General features: G+C 42.5%; 1 protein-coding gene across 1 annotated transcript in view; it reads right to left on the bottom strand.

The window, feature by feature from the left end:
* The window catches only part of LOC132771183 (hexokinase HKDC1-like), a 79,680-nt gene extending 62,622 nt beyond the window's left edge, over positions 1 to 17,058 (bottom strand). Inside the window, exon 1 of the mRNA XM_067465688.1 lies at positions 16,764 to 17,058. Coding sequence (XP_067321789.1) covers positions 16,764 to 16,826 — 63 coding nt within the window. The 5' untranslated portion in view covers positions 16,827 to 17,058. The remainder of the gene's footprint in view (positions 1 to 16,763) is intronic.
* Between the last annotated feature and the right edge of the window lie 3,613 nt (positions 17,059 to 20,671).

Raw genomic sequence — 20,671 nt, 5'->3', positions numbered from 1 at the left:
GCGAAGGCTGCCCAATTGGGATGTATCAACAGAGATCGAGAAGGGATCCCAAAACAACAGACCGATCCTTTTGTTCATCTTTGTTGGGTGCCCTCGTCAGCAGGAACGCTCCACTTGAGAGGAAAGTTGGAAATCTCGTCCCCAGGAACGTCAGGGAACGCAAGTCATCGTTACCAGGCGAGTAGAGGTTTTCTTGGGGAAAGGGAAAGTCTAGACTAGTAAACAGGCGCCAGAAGGGTGGAAGGTTGGAAAGTATTGTCTGTTCGGGAGTGTGATACAACTGAATAGGCACCACCCTTAGGAAAATGGGGCAAAAAGGGAGTAAGAAATGCTCAAGCCCATTGGAATGTATGGTTAAGAATTTCTCTAAGTTTAGGCAACAGATGCCAGGATGTAACAATGCCCAGAAATTGCAATTTCTGTGTCAGGTGGAATGGCCGAAATTTAATTTAAATCCCAGATGGCCAGAAACCGGAACTTATGATTTGAAAATAGTAAGGCAATACCTTCGTTACATAGCTGCCAACCATCTAGATTAGCTTTGCTATATAAATGCATGGAGTGTTGTGTTGCAAACCTGATCTCCTTGGCTTTTAAAATGTTGCAAAGAAACTCCCTCTTGCATGCCCTTACTTGCCAATCCAACAGCACCATTTAATGGTGAAAGTAAGAAGGTCATATACCTTGATTCTGCAGAAGGACAATTAGAGCTGGAATCCCAGCCCCCACCATATGTGTCATAAGTACTTTTAAAAACATTAGATAGGTTCTGCTTTTAGTGAGACAGGTTGCATTAGGCACTTTCAGAGAAAAAATAGACACAGACTCCAGTACTTACATGCTCTGCTCCATGGGAAGGACAGAGTGGTGTATTCAGAGAGTGTCAGATATGCTATGGGAAAGCATGATTCTGGACACTTTGGGGCTTCTTTCTCAAGGGAAGAGGAAGAAGTGCGCTTTTGGAGTCTTAGATTTTGTGCAGGGAGTCAGGTTCTGCTGTATGGAAAACAGAGGTCTGGTCCTTGGCATTGTGCTTAGGGAAAGAAGTTTTGGCATTTCAGTGTTTTGAAGTTATGGCATTATGGAAGTTATGGAACTGTGCATTGGCAGGCTGCAGGAAAGCAGGGTCTGGCCTTACAGGTGCTTCTCCAAGGAGGGAGAAAAGGATATGGTAATATTTGGATGCATGTGGATGAATGCGTGTACATGTGTGTGAATGTTGAGTGAAAATGTAATTCCCCTATGTTTAATGTATTGTCGAAGGCTTTCATGGCTGGAATCACTAGGTTCTTGTGGGGTTTTTTTCGGGCTATAGAGCCATGTTCTAGAGGCATTTCTCCTGACGTTTCGCCTGCATCTATGGCAAGCATCCTCAGAGGTGTGAGGTCTGTTGGAATTAGGACAATGGGTTTATATATCTGTGGAATGGCTGGAGTGGAGCAAGGAGCTCTTCCCTGCTGCAGTTAGGTGTGAATGTTTAGCTGATCACCTTCATTAGCATTAGAAGGCCTGCCTGAGCCTGGGAAAATCTGTTGCTGGGAGGTGTTAATCTGTGCCTGAGTTTTTTTTCCCTCTCTGTTGTTTAGCTGTTATAATTTTAGAGTTTTTTTTAATACTGGTAGCCAGATTTTGTTCATTTTCATGGTCTCTTCCTTTCTGTTGAAATTGTCCACATGCTTGTAGTCTGTGTAGTCTGACATGGTGGTTGTTGGTGTGGTCCAGCATTTCTGTGTTCTCAAATAATATGCTGTGTCCAGGCTGGTTCATCAGGTGCTCTGCTATGGCTGACTTCTCTGGTTGAAGTAGTCTGCGGTGCCTTTCATGTTCCTTGATTCGTGTCTGGGCAATGCTGCGTTTGGTGGTCCCTATGTAGACTTGTCCACAGCTGCATGGTATACGGTAGACTCCTGCAGAGGTGAGAGGATCCCTCTTTTCCTTTGCTGAACGTAGCATTTGTTGGATTTTCTTGGTGGGTTTGTAGATTGTTTGTATGTTGTGTTTCCTCATCAGCTTCCCTATGCGGTCAGTGGTTCCCTTGATGTATGGCAGGAACACTTTTCCTCTGGGTGGATCTTCACCTTTACTCTCGTGGCTTGTTCTTGGTCTTGCTGCTCTTCTGATGTCTGAGGTGGAGTATCCATTGGCCTGGAGAGCCCAGTTGAGGTGGTTCAGTTCATCTTGGAGGAGGTGGGCTTCGCAGATTCTTTTTGCACGGTCTGCCAAGGCTTTGATGGTGCTTCTTTTTTGACTTGGGTGATGCTTGGAGTTTTTATGTGGATATCTATCTGTGTGTGTGGGATTTCTGTAGACGGTGTGACCCAATTGTTGATCTGGTTTGCGGATGACTAGGACATCTAGAAAAGGCAGTCTTCCTTCATTTTCTTTTTCCATAGTGAACTGGATGTTTGGGTGGATGCTGTTAAGATGGTCCAGGAACCCGTTTGAGTTCTTCTTCTCTATGGCTCCAAATGGTGAAGGTGTCATCCACATATCTGAACCATATCGTGGGCTTTTTGGTTGCTGTCTCCAGGGCTTGTTTTTCAAAGTGTTCCATGTAGAAGTTAGCTATGACCGGGCTGAGAGGGCTCCCTATAGCTACTCCATCTTTCTGTTCGTAGAATTCATTGTCCCACTGAAAGTAACTGGTGGTGAGGCAATGGTGAAACAGAGCCGTGATGTCTTTTGGGAACCTCTGGTTTGTTTGTTAACCAATGTAATTGTGAATCCAATGTAGTTACATAGAATCTGTATGTCTGTATGTCCAATGTCCAATGTCATTCTTTGCCTAAATGTTTTCTGTAATCTTATATACCTTCTCACACTGGAAATTGCATTAAAAAAGAACCTCTGCTTTAAAATCATTGAAAAGTCATTCATGACATATGTAATTTTAGATTTTATTTAGCCTCATTCTTATTGATGATACTTTTCATAAAGTGTTTGCAGTTTTGAGCAGAAGATCCTCATCCTTATTGATTACAGGCTAATGATAAATAGAAGTGGGTTCATCCGAACCAGGAAAAACTTGGAAAGCTGTGCAAGTTAATTAATAGTTTTATTTGGTTTCTAAACAGGAATGCAACTGGCCACCAATTAAAAGGATGCAAAGCTTATGAAAAAAAATTGCAATTGGACTATTAATTGGAACAGTAAATATATGTATTGTTTGTGTTTTATAGTTTTTAAGGAGTGCAATAATAATAATAATAATAATAATGGTGACTCATATTATTATCTGGTACCAGAACCTATTGGCAGTTGTTTTTTCAGAGGCCAGAGCTATTCAGCATCAGACCTCTTTGAAAAACAAAGCAAATGAGATATCAAAAGTGCAGGATTTGCTAAGATTGGTTTACATGATTGGTAAAGAACAATTGCTCTAACACAAATGAAAGCAATATATGGTATAAAGTGTAAGATTTATTGTATAAAGGGTATAGAAAAAATAAGGATGAAATGATGTTTTGAATCAGATCAACCAAGTGATAGAAGGAAAGACACAGAATACAACGGATGAAGAATATTGAGCTTCAAATAGAGAAGTACAGCTTTGGTATATGGGATTACTGCCGGATTGCAATTAAGTATATTTGACCAGCTGAATCATTCCTTGGTTGCTTTAATGAAAGCTAAAAATGAAACCTTACAACAAATAAGTAAGTCTATGAGTTGTTTGACTATGGAAATAAATTTGAGAGATTGGAGAGAAAAATGTTGATGTTAATAATGGGAGGACACTCAGAAGCCTTCCTAGAATTAACAAAATTACATTATTGGTTAAGAACAGATTATAAAGGATGGAGTAAGCTTGTCAAATATTCTTGGGAAGATGATATACTAAGATTGAAACTGGAAACCTTGGGAAAAATGGTCAATATTGGAAAAAAATTGGTTTGTGATATAGTTCCTATGCCTATGCATGCGGGAAAATGGTTCTGGGTTCCATATTTGTTATCCAAGAAAACCATATGCACAAGGTCCAAATATACAAATTTGAATGAAATAATTGATATTGATAGATGCAATAAATGGGATATGTATGTCCTTTAACAGTAAAACAAGTTGAACCATGTGCATTGGAAATGGCAGATGCAATCTGCAGGTTACAAAAGCTAAAGCCCAAAACCATGGTATATGACAATGGAATGTAATGCCTATGTGCTATATCACCTAATGAATTATATTGGTGGAAACACAGAACACCACTGGTATGATATCTTCATAGGATACATTTAATAGTATGGATAGGGATACTTATATTGCTGCCAATCATTTGGATCTTATGGCCTCTTAGACAAATGACAGGATTGACAAATCGATTATCTATATTTGAAAACAAGTTAACGTGTTTAGAAACACAATTATGAACTATGATGTTTGATTAATCATAGAAGTTCAATATTAACCTAAAGATATGTACTCTACACTTAATCAAGTTTGATTATAAGTATAACCAACACTGAATTGCTTATCATGTATGGATCATGTATGTGATACGATAAATTAGCATTTATGTATCAAGGGGAGGAATATGTGAGGAATGAATGTTTGAATGCATGGAAAAGAGAAGAAACAGGCCTGAAGAAAAACCAACATGGAGTTCTCGCAAGGCATGATATGGGATGAACTTGGCAGTCGAAGCGAGGAGGCAGCAAGGCATAACTGAACAACAATGGACAATGAGGTATGCGGCCGAGCATGTAAGGAGTGCAGGAGGTACCCCATAAGTCATGAGGCCTGGAATGCGAATGTCTTGAACTTTGGAGAGAACAAAGACATATTGTCCTTTAGTAAGAGGACAGAGCAACCTGCTGTTGAAATGAAGAAAAATGGATTTTGGCCTATAAATGCAGGGGACCCCTGACAATCTCCATGCTTCCTGAACTGCAGCAATGGAGTGTCCACGCTTCCTCAGAAAAGACTGATCATCTTTGCCGGAGAAGGCCTGTGTGTGCATGAGTATGAATGAATGTGTGTGTGCACGAGAGCTCTCCTTGATGTATTTTCCCATCATCATGAAGATGTGTGATAAGTTCACCACAAGTGCGGTTCCCACTTCGTGGCAATTGGTGGTGATTACAAGAATGCTGGGGTATCATAAAAATGTTATAACTAGATATTGATCTTGCTTCAGCTTCTGTATGATCAGCTTTCGCAAAAAAAAATAAAAATGGAGGAGTGAAGGGGCTAACAGAACTCAGAAATGTTGAAATTCTAAAATGCAAACCTAGAGAGGGGTTTGTGCCTCTCCTCTGGCCTGCAGAAGACCAGAAGCTAAGAGGAGATAATGTATCTAGAAGACACAAGATGCTGTATTGTCAAGTACACCCAGGGTGGGTTACTACGCCCAGGGAGTACCCAAGGGTGGGTTAACACCCAAAATGCTTATCTGTAACAATAATGTGTGTGTTTACGTAGTTTGTAGAAGGTTAGCAGTGAAAGACATTGGAGTGGCAAAATATGAGAAAAAACATGTTTTTGAATGGTTGATCCGATAAGAGAGGTGTGTGCCCATGACACAGTGAAAAGACATGTATATAAGGAGACTGAAATATCCAAATATCAGAGACAGCTCTCTTTGAAGACACTGGTCTGTCTGGGCTGTTTCTCCCTGTGTGGCCACACTTGAAATAAAGAGATTTCTGCTTTACCTCTGGAGACTAGACTCTCTTCATTTTGCTGCCCTCTGTGACGGACTCAGCAAGGACCCCAAGCAGGGGGTCCCCTACAACAATACATTAAAAATGCAATGTGTGTTTGTGGGATTAACATAATTCAAAAACCACTGGACGAATTGCCGGCAAATTTGGACACAAGATACCTATTAACCCAAGGAGTGACCATCAATCAAAAAATGGATTTTGTCATTTGGGAGTTTTAGTTGCTGGGATTTATAGTTCACCTACAATCAAAGAGCATTCTGAACCCCAACAATGATGGAATTGAACCAAACTTGGCACACAGAACTCCCATGACCAGCAGAAAACAGTAGAAGGATTTGGTGGGCATTGACCTTGAGTTTGGGAGTTGTAGTTCACCTACATCCGGAGAGCACTCTGGACTCAAACAATGATGGATCTGTGCCAAGTTTAGTCCATATCCAGCATTGGCTTGGTTCTTACTTACTTACTTACTTACTTAGGTGATCCCTCGTTGGACAAGTAAGATGGTCTTCCATGATGGGTTTCCTTGTGGATTCGTAGGTGGCTGTGGAGCCCTATTCTTGATCCGCATCTTCTCCCACAGTGAAGGCATTGGTTTCCAGGTGGAAGGCGGTCCCGGTCGGGGTTGGCTTGACGCGCCTTCCTCTTGGCATGTTTCTCTCTTTCACCCTCCACTCGTGCCTCCTCGAATTCTGCAGCACTGCTGGTCACAGCTGACCTCCAGCTGGAGCACTCAAGGGCCAGGGCTTCCCAGTTCTCAGTGTCTATGCCAGAGATTTTAAGGTTGGCTTTGAGGCCATGGTTCAATTGAGGCTTGGTTCAATGCCCTCTGATAAGGCCGCACTGCAACTCCCAGATCCAAGGTCAATCACCCCCAACCCCCGCCTGTCCTGTATGCACAATTGGCCATGTTTGGTCCAGATATGATGTTGCTAGGGTAGATCCTCTCTCACTCAGACTCAACCCCCCCCCCCCCCCCCAAATCAAAATGCTGGCTACAGGCCTGGTGTGGATGAAGAGTCAAGAGAGAATGCTTCTGGAACATGGCCATACAGCCAAGAAAACTCATAGCAACCCAACTACAAATACAGGGTGAGGCAGCATAACTTCCTTTTTTCAAAACTTAATAAAACCCATTGTATGAATCAGAAAAAAATTATAATGTTGACCAGTGTTTCTCAACCTGGGGGTCGGGACCCCTGGGGGGATCATGATGGGGTGTTGGAGGGGTCGCCAAAGACCATCAGGATACACTGTATTTTCTGCTGGTCATGGAAGTTCTGTGTGGGAAGTTTGCCCCAATTCTATCGTTGGTGGGGTTCAGAATGCTCTCTGATTGTAAGTGAACTATAAATCCCAGCAACTACAACTCTCAAATGTCAACTCTAACAGTGTTCACATTTGGGCATATTGAGTATTCGTGCCAAGTTTAGTCCAGATCTATCATTGTTTGAGTCCACAGTGCTTTCTGGTGATAGGTGAACTACAACTCTCAAACTCAAGGCCAATGCTCATCTAACCCTTTCATTATTTTTTTTCCTGGTCATGGGCGTTCTATGTGCCAAGTTTGGGTCAATTCCATCTCTGGTGGAGTTCAGAATGCTCTTTGATTGTAGGTGAACTATAAATTCCAGCAACTACAACTCCCAAGATCCAGAGAATGAAAATACATCCTGCCTATCAGTTATTTACATGATGATTTGTAACAGTAGCAAAATTCCAGTTATGAAGTAGCAACGAAAATAATTTTAGGGTTGGGGTCACCACAACATGAGGAATTGTACTGAGGGGTCGTGGCGTCGGAAGGTTGAGAACCACTGATGTAGATGCATACCTAAAGTTTTGTTTTATGTAGTTTTGAAGATCAAATTAGGTAGGTGACGTCCCCCATTCTCCATACACTGAGTAAACCAATTTCTGGCGTTTGTCATGACTCTTGCCAGCATAGCAGGCGTTATGTTAGCAATTTCTTCCTGGATGTTGGTCTTCAAATCTTGTAGGGTCCTTGGATGGTTCACATAAAGACGGGATTTCAAAAAACCCCATAGAAAAAAAATCACAAGGGGCCAAATCTGGAGAGCGGGCCAGCCACTCCAAATCCGCTCGAAAAGTAGGCCTCAACGGCAAAACCACGCTCCTCACTGTTCCAACGCATGATTGCGACTGAACTGTGTCAGGACAAAACTTTATACTCCCGCCTCTCAAACGAGACCACTAGCGCTCCGCTACATCTTCAACCAACTTAAAAAAGGAAGTTATGCCGCCTCACCCTGTATTATTAAAATTTTTGAAGAAGGGAATATTTATATTAATTGTCATTGTATATAAATTAGTCATTGTGTGATTGCAACTTTATATTCAAAAGAGCCTTACCAATATTTAACAAGCTAAACAAACACCATAATGGCATTAGATCCTGTCTGATCTTGGAAGCTAAGCTGGGTCTGCTCTGGTTACTATTTGGATGGAAAAGTACTCACAAATCCAAAGTGTTTTAGGCTGTATTATAGAAGCGGGAACTAGCAAAACTAGGTCGGAGTATTCCTTGCTTAGGAAATCCCTATGAAATCCATCTCATCCCCAACCCCATCAGTGTCACTCCCAGCACTTCTCATAGAATCTGCTTCATTGCCAAACCCATCATCCCCATCAAACCCTTCAAAAGACTCTTCATCCGTGGGCTCAGTAAGTATTTGCCGAATTCTCTTCTGCTGTTGCTCTTCAATAGATTCTTGCTCCCGAATAGACCTTTTTGCCTGCCTAGTCTCCAACTCCCTGTTGTTACTACTACTCAGAGACTCATCCACAACATGTGTTAATGGACAGATAGAAGCAGCGGCAGAGCCTCTAAAATTACTTTTTGGACTATAAATCCCAGATTCTCCCAGTTTACAATATCATTGACCATGATGACTGTGAAATTCCATCATCTGAGAAAGTACACCGAGGATTAGAAAAATGTCACTAATGTATGATCTCACACACTTTTTTAATTTGCAATTATTTTCAAACGTTGCACAACAAGTTGCACAAGGAGGACGAGTCTCTCTTCCCAATTATTTTTTAAAACACAGACAACAAATATGAGGCTGAATATTTTATCATTAAGCTTGTCAATCAAATGAAGAAGAAGAAAGGCCCATTGTTTTATAATGGATTAACTCATTCATGCATTCAATTGACTATTTTGAACCAATTGATGTTCTAAATGCATGAACCTCCTTCTTTTAAAAAGATGTGATTTTTCAAAATACATTTACCACCTGCAGAGGCAAGGAAAAGATGGTTTCCATAAATGTTCTTATGCTAAGATATAGACACCATACATGTACGCACACACGTATACATATACACAGAGAAACAGACAGACAGGTATATAGATACATTTATTTATTTATTTATTTACTAGCTGTCCCCTGCCACGCGTTGCTGTGGCCCATGTGGGGGTTCTGTGTGGTGGGGTGAACTATAAATCCCAGGACCTACAACTCCCAAATATCAAGATTCTATTTTCACCAAACTCCACCAATGTTCACATTTGGGCATATTGAGTATTCGTGTAGAGTTTGATCCAGATCCACCATTGTTTGAGTCCATAGCGATCTCTGGATGTAGGTGAACTACAACTCCAAAACCAAAGGACACTGCCCACCAAACCTTCCCAGTATTTTCTGTTGGTCATGGAAGAACTGTGTGCCAAGTTTGGTTCAATTCCATCGTTGGTGGGGTTCAGAATGCTCTTTGATTGTAGGTGAACTATAAATCCCAGCAACTACAACTCCCAAATGACAAAATCAATTTTTTTAAGTGAAGGACATACATTGGGTTGTTAGGTGTCTTGTGTCCAAATTTGGTGTCAATTAGTCCAGTGGTTTTTGAGTTCTGTGAATACCACAAACGAACATTACATTATAGATTTACTATATACACTAGCTGTGCCCTGCCACGCGTTGCTGTGGCCTATAGTAAAACTTATCAAAGTTGAGGTAGATATCTGGACTATTATGAAAGAGAGGTCCCTACCTATTCCTTCCCCCTTTTCCTCCCCCTTTCTCTCCTTTCTTCCTTCTCTACCTCTTTCATTCTTTCCTTCTTTCACTACTTGGTTTCATCCTACTCTCTTTCCTTCATTCCTTCCCCCTTTCTTCCTTTGCCTTTCTTCCCTCCCTGTTTGCTTCCTTCTTTCGCTTTTTATTTCCTTTTATTTCACCACCATCATAACAATAACAATAATGCAATGCATTGCCTCCGGGACCTGACACCTCTCCCATTCCCCCTAAAAGGGTCTCATAGGAACAATAGCATAATAATAATAATAGAAATAACAACCTTTACCCGCCACGTGTTGCTGTGGCCAATCTTCCCTCTTTCTCTCCTTCTTTCCCTCTCTCCCTCCCTCCCTCCCTCCTTCCTTCCCTTCTCCTCTTCTTTCTCTATCTCTTTCCTTCCTTCCCCCTTTTTCTTTCTCTTCTGCTGTCTCTCTCTTCTTTCCTTCCATCTTTCCTTTTCTTTCCTTTTCTTCTTCCTCTAACTTTCCTTCCTTCCCCCTTTTTCTTTACCTCCCTTTCTCTTTCTTCCTTCCTTCCTTCCTTCCTTCCTTCCTTCCTGTCTTTCATAGATTTTGACAGGGCGGGAAGGGGCGGGGTGGGGTTTGGAGGTGGCGTGAAGTAAAAGGAGGTAAGATTGGGGCAGGGGAGTGATGGAGCGTGGGGTTGCATGTGTGTGTGCGGCAGCGGGGGGAGTGATGGAGCGTGGGGTTGCGTGTGTGTGTGCGGCGGCGGGGGGAGTGGGGTTGCGTGTGTGTGCTGCGGTGGGGGGAGTGATGGAGCGTGGGGTTGCGTGTGTGTGTGTGGCGGCGGGGGGGAGTGGGGTTGCGTGTGTGTATGCGGCGGCGGAGGGAGTGATGGAGCGTGGGGTTCGCGTGTGTGTGTGCGGCAGGGGGTGTGTGTGTGTGCGGGAAGCGGCGCGGCGGGGCTTGGAGTGGGCATGGTTTCCGCAGAGGGAACGTTGGCCGGAAGGCCATGTGCGCGCGCCAGGGAACTTGCGGCTGGGCGCCAATGTGCATGCTCAGTTGTTTTGCCGTTTTGTGGGTGTGTTGTTGTGTTGTTTTTCATTTTGAGTAGATATGTTTGTACCTTGTGGGTTGTGTTATGGGCATGGGGATTTTAGTTAAGTTTCGTTGGGGGATTTTTGAGTTTTGTTGTTTTGCCGTTTTGTGAGTGTGTTGCTGTGTTGTTTTTCATTTTGAGTAGATATGTTTGTACCTTGTGGGTTGTGTTATGGGCACGGGGATTTTGGTTAAGTTTCGTTGGGGGAGTTTTGAGTTCTGTTGTTTTGCCGTTTTGTGAGTGTGTTGTTGTGTTGTTTTTCATTTTGAGTAGATATGTTTGTACCTTGTGGGTTGTGTTATGGGCACGGGGATTTTAGTTAAGTTTCGTTGGGGGATTTTTGAGTTTTGTTGTTTTGCCGTTTTGTGAGTGTGTTGCTGTGTTGTTTTTCATTTTGAGTAGGTATGTTTGTACCTTGTGGGTTGTGTTATGGGCACGGGGATTTTGGTTAAGTTTAGTTGGGGGATTTTTTAGTTTTGTTGTTTTGCCGTTTTGTGAGTGTGTTGTTGTGTTGTTTTTCATTTTGAGTAGATATGTTTGTACCTTGTGGGTTGTGTTATGGGCATGGGAATTTTGGTTAAGTTTCGTTGGGGGGTTTTTGAGTTTTGTTTCCTCGTTGGATGCCCCTAACAAATTTATATATATAGATGTATATACATCCTTGAAGTGACTGGATTGACCTTGAAGAAGCTGGGGGTGGTGACGGCCGACAGGGAACTCTGGCGTGGCCTGGTCCATGATGTCACAAAGAGTCGGAAACGGCTGAACGAATTAACAACAATATATACATATATACCATCCCACTCAGCCCGCAGGTAACTCGGGGCAGTTCACAGTAGGTACCAAGAACATAAAATACAATTAAAAACATTAAAATAATATAAAACCATAGCAAAATCAATAACACACATATATCATTAGTGTCTATATTGATATATAGCTATATCTAATTTACCAAAAAATGGGCAGAGACTATGGCCAAGTAAACTGTGTGCTTCACTTCACTTCACTTTATTTCTTAATTAGTCCTTCTTCACCAAGGTGCTCCGAGCAACTTACAATCTAAAATAGCATTTACACAATATAAAACATTCAGCATAAAAACATTCAACAGTGACTGTTTGGCAAATTAGATCTGATTATTTAAATGCACAACCAAACAGTCAAGTCTTGAGTGCCTTTACAAAAGGTCGCCAACTCCGACATTGCTCTAATGTATGGAGGCAATGAGTTCCACAGAGTTGGAGTATAGGTCGAAAAGGCTCTACGCCTTGTAGCTTCCAGATGTACCTCCCTAGAGCCCAGTATATATAGGAAATTTTCCTGGGTGGATCGAGGTGACCACGGATGGAGAAAAGGAATGAGGCGGTCCCTAAGATATAAAGGTCCTTGGCCATTTTGAGCTCTAAATGTCAGGATCAGTATCTTGTAAGAGATCCAATGTTCTATTGGTAGCCAATGCATGTTGCAGAATCGGTGTGATATGGGATCTTATAGATGATCCCGCTAGCAGCCTGGCCACTGCATTTTGGACCATCTGAATCTTCTGAGTTGTTGACTTCGGAAGGCCGGCATACAAGGCGTTGCAATAGTCCAACCTCGTAGTGACTGTTGCGTGGATTACCGTTGCCAATGCTTCTACCGAAAGGTAGGATGCCAATTTCCTTTCCTGGCGAAGATGAAAAAAGGCCTGCTTACTTATGGCAGTGATCTGGGCCTCCATCGTCAACTATGAGTCCAACACAACCCCAAGGCAGTGGCAGACGGAACCAGAGCTTCCCCATCGAAAGCAGGCAGAGACTGGATTAATTCTGGCGGCTGGCCGACCAGAGTATCTCAGTTTTTGCAGGATTCACTTTTAGTCTGCTCGCTCACTGTCAACTCATCACTGTATTGTCGAATGCTTTCATGGCTGGAATCACTAAGTTCTTGTGGGGTTTTTCGGGCTATATGGCCATGTTCTAGAGGCATTTCTCCTGACGTTTCGCCTGCATCTATGGCAAGCATCCTCAGAGGTGAGGTCTGTTGGAACTGGGAAAAAGGGTTTATATATCTGTGGAATGACCAGGGTGAGACAAAGGACTTTTGTCAGTTGGGCTAGGTGTGAATGTTTCAACTGACCACCTTGATTAGCAAAGAATGGGCTGACTGTGCCTGGAGCAAACTCTTCTTGAGAGGTAATTAGATGTCCCTGCATGTTTCCTCTCTGGTGTTTTTGCTATTGCAATTTTAGAATTTTTTAATACTGGTAGCCAGATCTTGTTCATTTTCATGGTTTCCTCCTTTCTGTTGAAATTGTCCACATGCTTGTGTATTTCAATGGCTTCTCTGTGTAGTCTGACATGGTGGTTATGAGAGTGGTCCAGCATTTTTGTGTTCTCAAATAAAATGCTGTGTCCAGGTTGGTTCATCAGGTGCTCTGCTATGGCTGATTTCTCTGGTTGGAGTAGTCTGCAGAGCCTTTCATGTTCCTTGATTCTTGTTTGGGCGCTGCGTTTGGTGGTCCCTATGTAGACTTGTCCACAGCTGCATGCCCAACTGACAAAAGTCCTTGGTCATTCCACAGATATATAAACCCTTTTTCCCAGTTCCAACAGACCTCACCTCTGAGGATGCTTGCCATAGATGCAGGCGAAACTTCAGGAGAATTGCCTCTAGAACATGGCCATATAGCCCGAAAAAACCCACAAGAACTTAGCAACTCATCACTGCTTCCAAACACAGCCTAAAGTTCTCGGGAATCGCGGTTGTCCCAGGTTCAAGACGCAAGAGTAGCTGGGTATCATCTGCATACTGGTAGCACTCTATGCAAAAGCTCCGCACCAGTCCAGCAAGTGGCCGGACGTAGATGTTAAATAACAGGGGCGAGAGGATAGCACCCTGAGGAACTCCACAGCAAAGACAATAGATCCCAGAGCTTTGGCCTAACCACTCCACCTTCTCTCTCCGGTCCCGGAGGAACGAATTGAACCATTTCAGGAGTAAACCTCGTACACCAGACATAGCCAATCGATGAATCAGCAAGTCATGGTCCACGGTGTTGAATGCAGCTGTGAGGTCCAAGAATACCAATAGCGCTGATCTGCCTCGGTCTAATTGACGACGAATTTTCAAGAAAGGGTGGACCACTGCTTCTTTAAGGCAATCTGGGAAAATTCCTTGCTCCAAGGAACTGTCGCAGACGCTTGTTACATCTGCTGCTGTGGTGCCAATCATGGATGGACAATTTCACAATCTCAGGTCTCTTATCCATTAGACTGCTTTAGCATCAAGTCATACTTGGGTTTTTTTCTCACATTGCACAGTTGCACTTTGATTCCACATTAACAGCTATGGTTGCATTATTACTTATGTATCACTTAATTATTAATTAAGGGCTGCAGTGGCGCAGCAGATTAAATTGCTAAGATGCAGAACTTGCTGATCAGAAGGTTAGCAGTTCAAATCTGGGGAGTACGATGAGCTCCCGCAGTTAGGCCCAGCTCCTTCCAACCTAGCAGTTCAATAACATGCAAATGTGAGTAGATCAATAGGTACTGCTTCTGCATGCAGTCATGCTGGCGGCCTCATGACCTTGGATGTATTTACCGACAACGCTGGCTCTTTGGCTTAGAAATGGAGATGAGCATGTTCCTTGATTCGTGTTTGCGCAATGCATTTGGTGGTCCCTATGTAGACTTGTCCACAAGTGCATGGTATGTGGTAGACTCCTGCAGAGGTGAGAGGATCCCTCTTGTCCTTTGCTGAATGTAGCATTTGTTGGATTTTCATAGTGGGTCTATAGATAGTTTGTATGTTGTGTTGCCTCACCTAGCTCCAGCAGACAAGAGTCCTTTCCCCCACCCAGGTCATTCCACAGATATATAAACCCATTTTCCTACTTCCAACAGACCTCACTACCTCTGAGGATGCTTGACATAGATGCAGGTGAAACATCAGGAGAAAATGCCTCTAGAACATGGCCATATAGCCCAGAAAAACCTACAACAACCCAGTGATTCCGGCCATGAAAGCCTTCGACAATACATTAAACTCTACACAAATACTCAACATGCCCAAATGTGAACACTGGTGGAGTTTGGGGAAAATAGAATCTTGACATTTGGGAGTTGTAGTTGATGGGATTTATAGTTCACCTACAATCACAGAGCATTCTGAACCCCACCGACGATTGAACTGGGCCAAATCTCCCACACAGAACCCCCATGTGGGCCACAGTAACACGTGGCAGGGGACAGCTAATTTATATAAATAAAAATGTAATGTTCATTTGTCGGATTAACATAACTCAAAAACCACTGGATGAATTGCCGCCAAATTTGGTCTCAAGATACCTACTAACCCAAGGAGTGACCATCACTCAAAAATTGAGTTTGTCGTTTGGGAGTTGTAGTCAGGGGCGGCTCAACCCATTACGCAAAGTAGGCATTTGCAGTATAGTTGATTTTGCCCAGGGTCGCTCTTGAGGCGCTCTTGGGGGAAAATAGACCTTGACATATGCGAGTTGTAGTTACTGGGATTTATAGTTCACCTACAATCAAAGAGCATTCTGAACTCCACCAATGATGGAATTGAACCAAATATGGCACACAGAACTCCCACGACGAACAGAAAATATATATCAGTGATTGGTTGGGGGTGGGTGCCAAAATACTGTTTGCTTACCGTTGAAAATTACCTAGGGCCGCTTCTGGTTGTAGTTGCTGGGATTTATAGTTCACCTACAATCAAAGAGCATTCTGAACTCCACCAATGATGGAATTGGACCAAATGTGGCACACAGGACTCCCATGACCAACAGAAAACAGTAGCAGAATTTGATGGGCATTGACCTTGAGTTTGGGAGTTGTAGTTCACCTACATTCAGAGAGAACTGTGGACACAAACAATGATGGATCTGGACCAAACTTGACACGAATATTCCCTATGCCCAAATATGAACACAGTTGGAGTTTGGGGGAAATAGACCTTGACATTTGGGAGTTGTAGTTACTGGGATTTATAGTTCTCCTAAAATCAAAGAGCATTCTTAATCCCACCAATGACAGATTTGAGGCAAACTTCCCTCGCAAAACCCCCATGACCAACAGAAAATACTTAAGGCCATCCAGTCCAACTCTGGAAACTCTGAAGATGGAATCAAAGCTCTCCTGACAAAGAGCCATCCAACCATAGATATAGATAGATAGATAGATAAATAGATAGATAGATATGATTCACACATACAGAGATATAGTATCATAGATTTGAAGGGACAATAATATGTTGTATGTTCCAGAATAGGCAAATGAGGCAATCTCTACATCACTGACAAAGAAACAGCAAGAAATACCTTTTACCGACAAGCATAAAGAAATTACTGGGTTGTTGTAGGTTTTTCCGGGCTATATTGCCATGTTCTAGTGGCATTTTCTCCTGACGTTTCACCTGCATCTATGGCAACATCCTCAGAGGTAGTAAGGTCTGTTGGAAGTAGGAAAATGGGTTTATATATCTGTGGAATGACCAGGGTGGGACAAAATGCCACTAGAACATGGCCATATAGCCCAGAAAAACCTACAACAACCCAGTGATTCCGGCCATGAAAGCCTTCAACAATATAAAGAAATTACATATATTAGAAACCAACACTTTTAAATTACTTTATTTTCCAGATCAGCAGACTGGGCCACAGCAACGCGTGGCAGGGGACAGCTAGTACAATATAATACTACTAGTAGTAATACAATATTATAATTATATATTTTATATCACATGTAATATTACTAATAATATAATGGTATAGTACAATATAGTGATATATAATACTGATATTGTGCTAATAATATAATATATTGTGTGTGTGTGTGTGTATGTGTGTATAATATATATATATATATATATATATATATATATATATATCTTGTAAGCCACTCTGAGTCGCCTTCGGGATGAGAAGGGCGGCATATAAATGTCGTAAATAAATATATAATCCAGCACAATCAAAGCTTACCTTTTTGATCTGATCTTCTTTTAGCTTTGTAAAATAGAAGGCCACCAAGTGTACAGCGAACATTTTCCCAGGTTCTTTGAAGCAGACAGAACCACTGTGTTGTTGAACTAATAACTCCTGGTCTTCTTCACACAGTAAGATGGCTCTGACAGGACGTCTTCAGCCGCCGTGCCATTTCCCAAGCGATTTCTGAGAATCCCGTGGAGCAGCCACATCTATACACTGTGGCCGGTTCAATGATTAAACCTCAGCCTCCTGCTCTCCAGCCCGGCAGTCCCTCCCTCCACTTGGTACAGTCTCATACTGAGCAGGTGGCCGGCTGCCAAATGGGGAGAAAAGAAATGATTAGTTACTGGCCCAACTTTGGGGGTTTTTTTTTTTAAACAACCTCTGAACAATCCGGTTGCTATGGTGCCTTCTTTGTGCAACCGAAGCCCAGCATGAATTTCCACAGCATGGCACACTTCCAGTACGGGAAAAAAATGCTATAAAAACAACCCACTTCAATAGGCAGTATATCTCACTTACAGCTTTTACTTTGGGGATTATGGGAACGAGGGCACCTCTGTCTTCCCCTATTGTCTGGTTGCTACTGTAAGGTTCGACAAGTCCTTCCGTGTGTTTTCCCAGTCAAGCATGTCACACACACTCACACTTGCGCCTATTTCCCATTCATGTCCTATCTAGTTGGATCTTCACGATGGTTCTTTGTCAAATGCTATTTATTTATTTGTCATATCAGGAGCGAACCAAACAGTTGTACTGTATTTTTTAAAACAAAAACAAAAACACAAAGTTTGAAAACTTGGCATTTTATTCTTTTTTAAAAAAAGAAATTTTATTAAATTTTATATAGAATACAATGTGTGACGGCACGAGTGGCACCACTTATGTATAGAACTGTTAGTTGTTAGACTTAAACTGTTGTATCATGCTTAATCCTGCCCCCTTTTTACATTGCTTGTGTACAGTTGTATGGATTGGTTGCTTGTAGCTGTCAATCAGTACTGTTTGGGTCCACCTCTTCCTGCAAGAGGGGAGAACTTCCTTTTCTTTTCATTCTGCCTTCAGAGTTCGTACCAGATGGACGTGAGTAAGAGACCTGACTCTAAAGGACCCTGATTTAAGTTACCTCTTAGCACCAGTTACCCCTGGGACTCATGCTTTATGTCCAGATCGTCCTGGACAATTATTGAGGAGACCCAGGAGCCTTCAAGCCGGTTCTTTTGGCACCAGAGGAAGATTCTGAATCTTCAAGACATAGGCCATCTGAACTGGGGTTGTGGTTTGCTCCGGCATTCACAGCCATTGAGGAAAGAGGAAACTTGGTGAGGCTTCTCAGCTTCAAACCCCTTGGACCCAGGACTAATTGAGACTGTAGAGTATGTTTTTCTTCACCCCTCTAAAGTTTTCCAGCTTATTGCTCTGAAGAAATGACTTTGTGATCAATAAAACTTATTTTGAGCTATTTACATCGTTTTGGGTTTTTGGGAGTTCCAGTTTCCTAAAGGAGGGCAAGAAGCAATCCCTTGGGGGAAAAATGCCACGTCCATCCCTCCTTCATTAAGACTAATAGCCCCCAAGCATGACGGCACACAACGAAAGAGTGAGAACAATTGAGTATAGAAAAGTAAAGAAAAAAAGAGAGAGGGAAAGGCCAATAAAGTAAGAAGTAAAAAAAGATATCCTAAATAAAACCCTAAAAAAAATAAACTACAAGAATACATCCACACACAAAAAAGAAAAAAAGAAAAAATTAAAAAAGAAATAGAAAAAATAAAAATAAAGGAAAAAAGGGAAAAAAAGTGACTTCAATTCCATCTTCTTGGATAAAATATTCTTATTATTCAAAAATATTAAAAAATTATTAAAGATAATAAAATTGTCTCTCTTGTTTTTTATATTCGCAAATTGTCCAGATAGTCATGAAGATTGTCCCAATTCGTTCTTTTTATTATCATATCTGTATTTTTCTTCAACAAAAAAGTCAGTTCGTCCATGTCCTTTATTTCTCTGATTTTTTCCACCCAATCCTGTATGGGTGGGACTGAGTCTTGCTTCCACTCTCTAGCAAAAACAATTCTAGCGAAGGTCGTTGTATATGTAAAAAGTTTGTCCTCTTGTTCCGTCAATTGTAAATCCAAATCTGTAAAGCCTAACAAGTAATACTCTGGTTTTCTTGGAAAAGTTCTTTTTAAGTTCTTTTGCGTCTCTTCACGAATTACCCTCCAAAACTTTACTGCTTCTTTACAAGTCCACCACATATGGTAGAAGGAACCCACTTGTTCTGAATATTTCCAACATTTATCAGAAACTGTTTAATACATTTTAGCAAGTTGTTTCGGTGTGGTATACCATCTGTGGAACATTTTTATCCAATTTTCTTTTAAGTCTGTTGCATATGTATATTTTAATTTTTTTGTTCCACATCTGTTCCCACTCCCTCATTTGAATTGGTCTTCTTAAATTTTGAAAATTTGAAAACTTGGCATTCTATTCAATGTCCTTTGGCCAGTATCTGGCCACTTGGCGTGCCTCTGGTGTTGCCCGCAAGAAGATCCTCCATTGTGCATGTGCCAGGGCTCATGCTGCATTGGAACAGGTGGTCTGTGGTTTGCTCTTCTCTACACTTGCATATTGTGGACTCCACTTTGTGGCCGCATTTCTTAAGGTGGGCTCTGCATCTTGTGTTGCCAGAGCACAGTCTTTTCAGCGCTTTCCAAGTTGCCCAGTCATGTGTATGCCCAGGAGGGAGTCTCTCATTTGGTATGAGCCATGGATTGAGGTTCCGGGTTTTAGCCTGCCACTTTTGGACTCTCACTTGCTGAGGTTGTTATAGTAGAGCCTGTGAGTAACGATGCTAACAGTACTTTGGGCAATAGAAGGGGGAAAAGGGTTACTTGGGAGCAGGAATCTGATGATGAGCAACAGAGGAAAAGGGTCCGGGACATAATTATGGCACCCTCAGATGAGGAGTCATTCGAGGGTTTCTCTGGGGATGATGGGTCAACAGGTGAAGAGGAGGAAGGAAACATCATGGATTGGTCTAAGGGAAGGAAAAGGACTACTCGGGAGCAGGAGTCTGATGAGGAGCAACAGAGGAAGAGGATCCGGGATATACGAGGGGTATTTTTTAAGTAAGGTCCGTTTTGTTGTAGACACTAGTAGTTCGCGCACATACCGCAACGAGCGCGAGCGTCGGGTACTGGCATGCCTCGGGAACAACTGTGCTCAGTTTCCGCTCTGTAGCTAACCTGTACGGTTCTGTTCTGTGCAATACCGGCTAAACAATTTATTTATTTATTTATTGGGGGTTCTTTTACCCCGCCCTTCTCACCCCGAAGGGGACCCAGGGCGGCTTACACAGTAAAGGCAACAATTAGATGCCAGCAACACAACAATCATCACAACTTACAGTAAAATTTCACAGTTACTAACAGCTTCATGCAATTATTCCAGTAAAAATCAATAAAATCAATAAAATCAATACAAACCTAAATTCCTCCCATACATTGTCAGTGTTTGCTGTCTCATAGTTCCGCTTTTAATACCATTTTGTCCATCCTGCTGGTCTTTAATTGCCTGGTTGCCCAAAGGCCTGGTCCCACAACCAAGTTTTCACCCTCCTCCTGAAGGAGAGGAGGGATGGTGATGCTCTAATTTCCCCGGGGAGTGAGTTCCACAGGTGGGGGGCCACCACTGAGAAGGCCCTGCTCCCCGTCCCCACCAGCCTCACTTGTGAGAGTGGTGGGGTCGAGAGCAGGACCTCCCCAGAAGATCTCAAGCTCCGAGGTGGGACGTAGCGGGAGATACGTTCGGACAGATACACTGGACCGGAACCGTACAGGGTTTTATAGGTCAAGACCAGCACCTTGAATTGTGCTCGGAATTGAACCGGCAGCCAGTGG

The sequence above is a fragment of the Anolis sagrei genome, chromosome 3 (assembly GCF_037176765.1).
Source record: "Anolis sagrei isolate rAnoSag1 chromosome 3, rAnoSag1.mat, whole genome shotgun sequence".
Taxonomy (NCBI): Eukaryota; Metazoa; Chordata; class Lepidosauria; order Squamata; family Dactyloidae; genus Anolis; species Anolis sagrei.
This window is presented reverse-complemented; position numbering and strand designations above follow the sequence as displayed.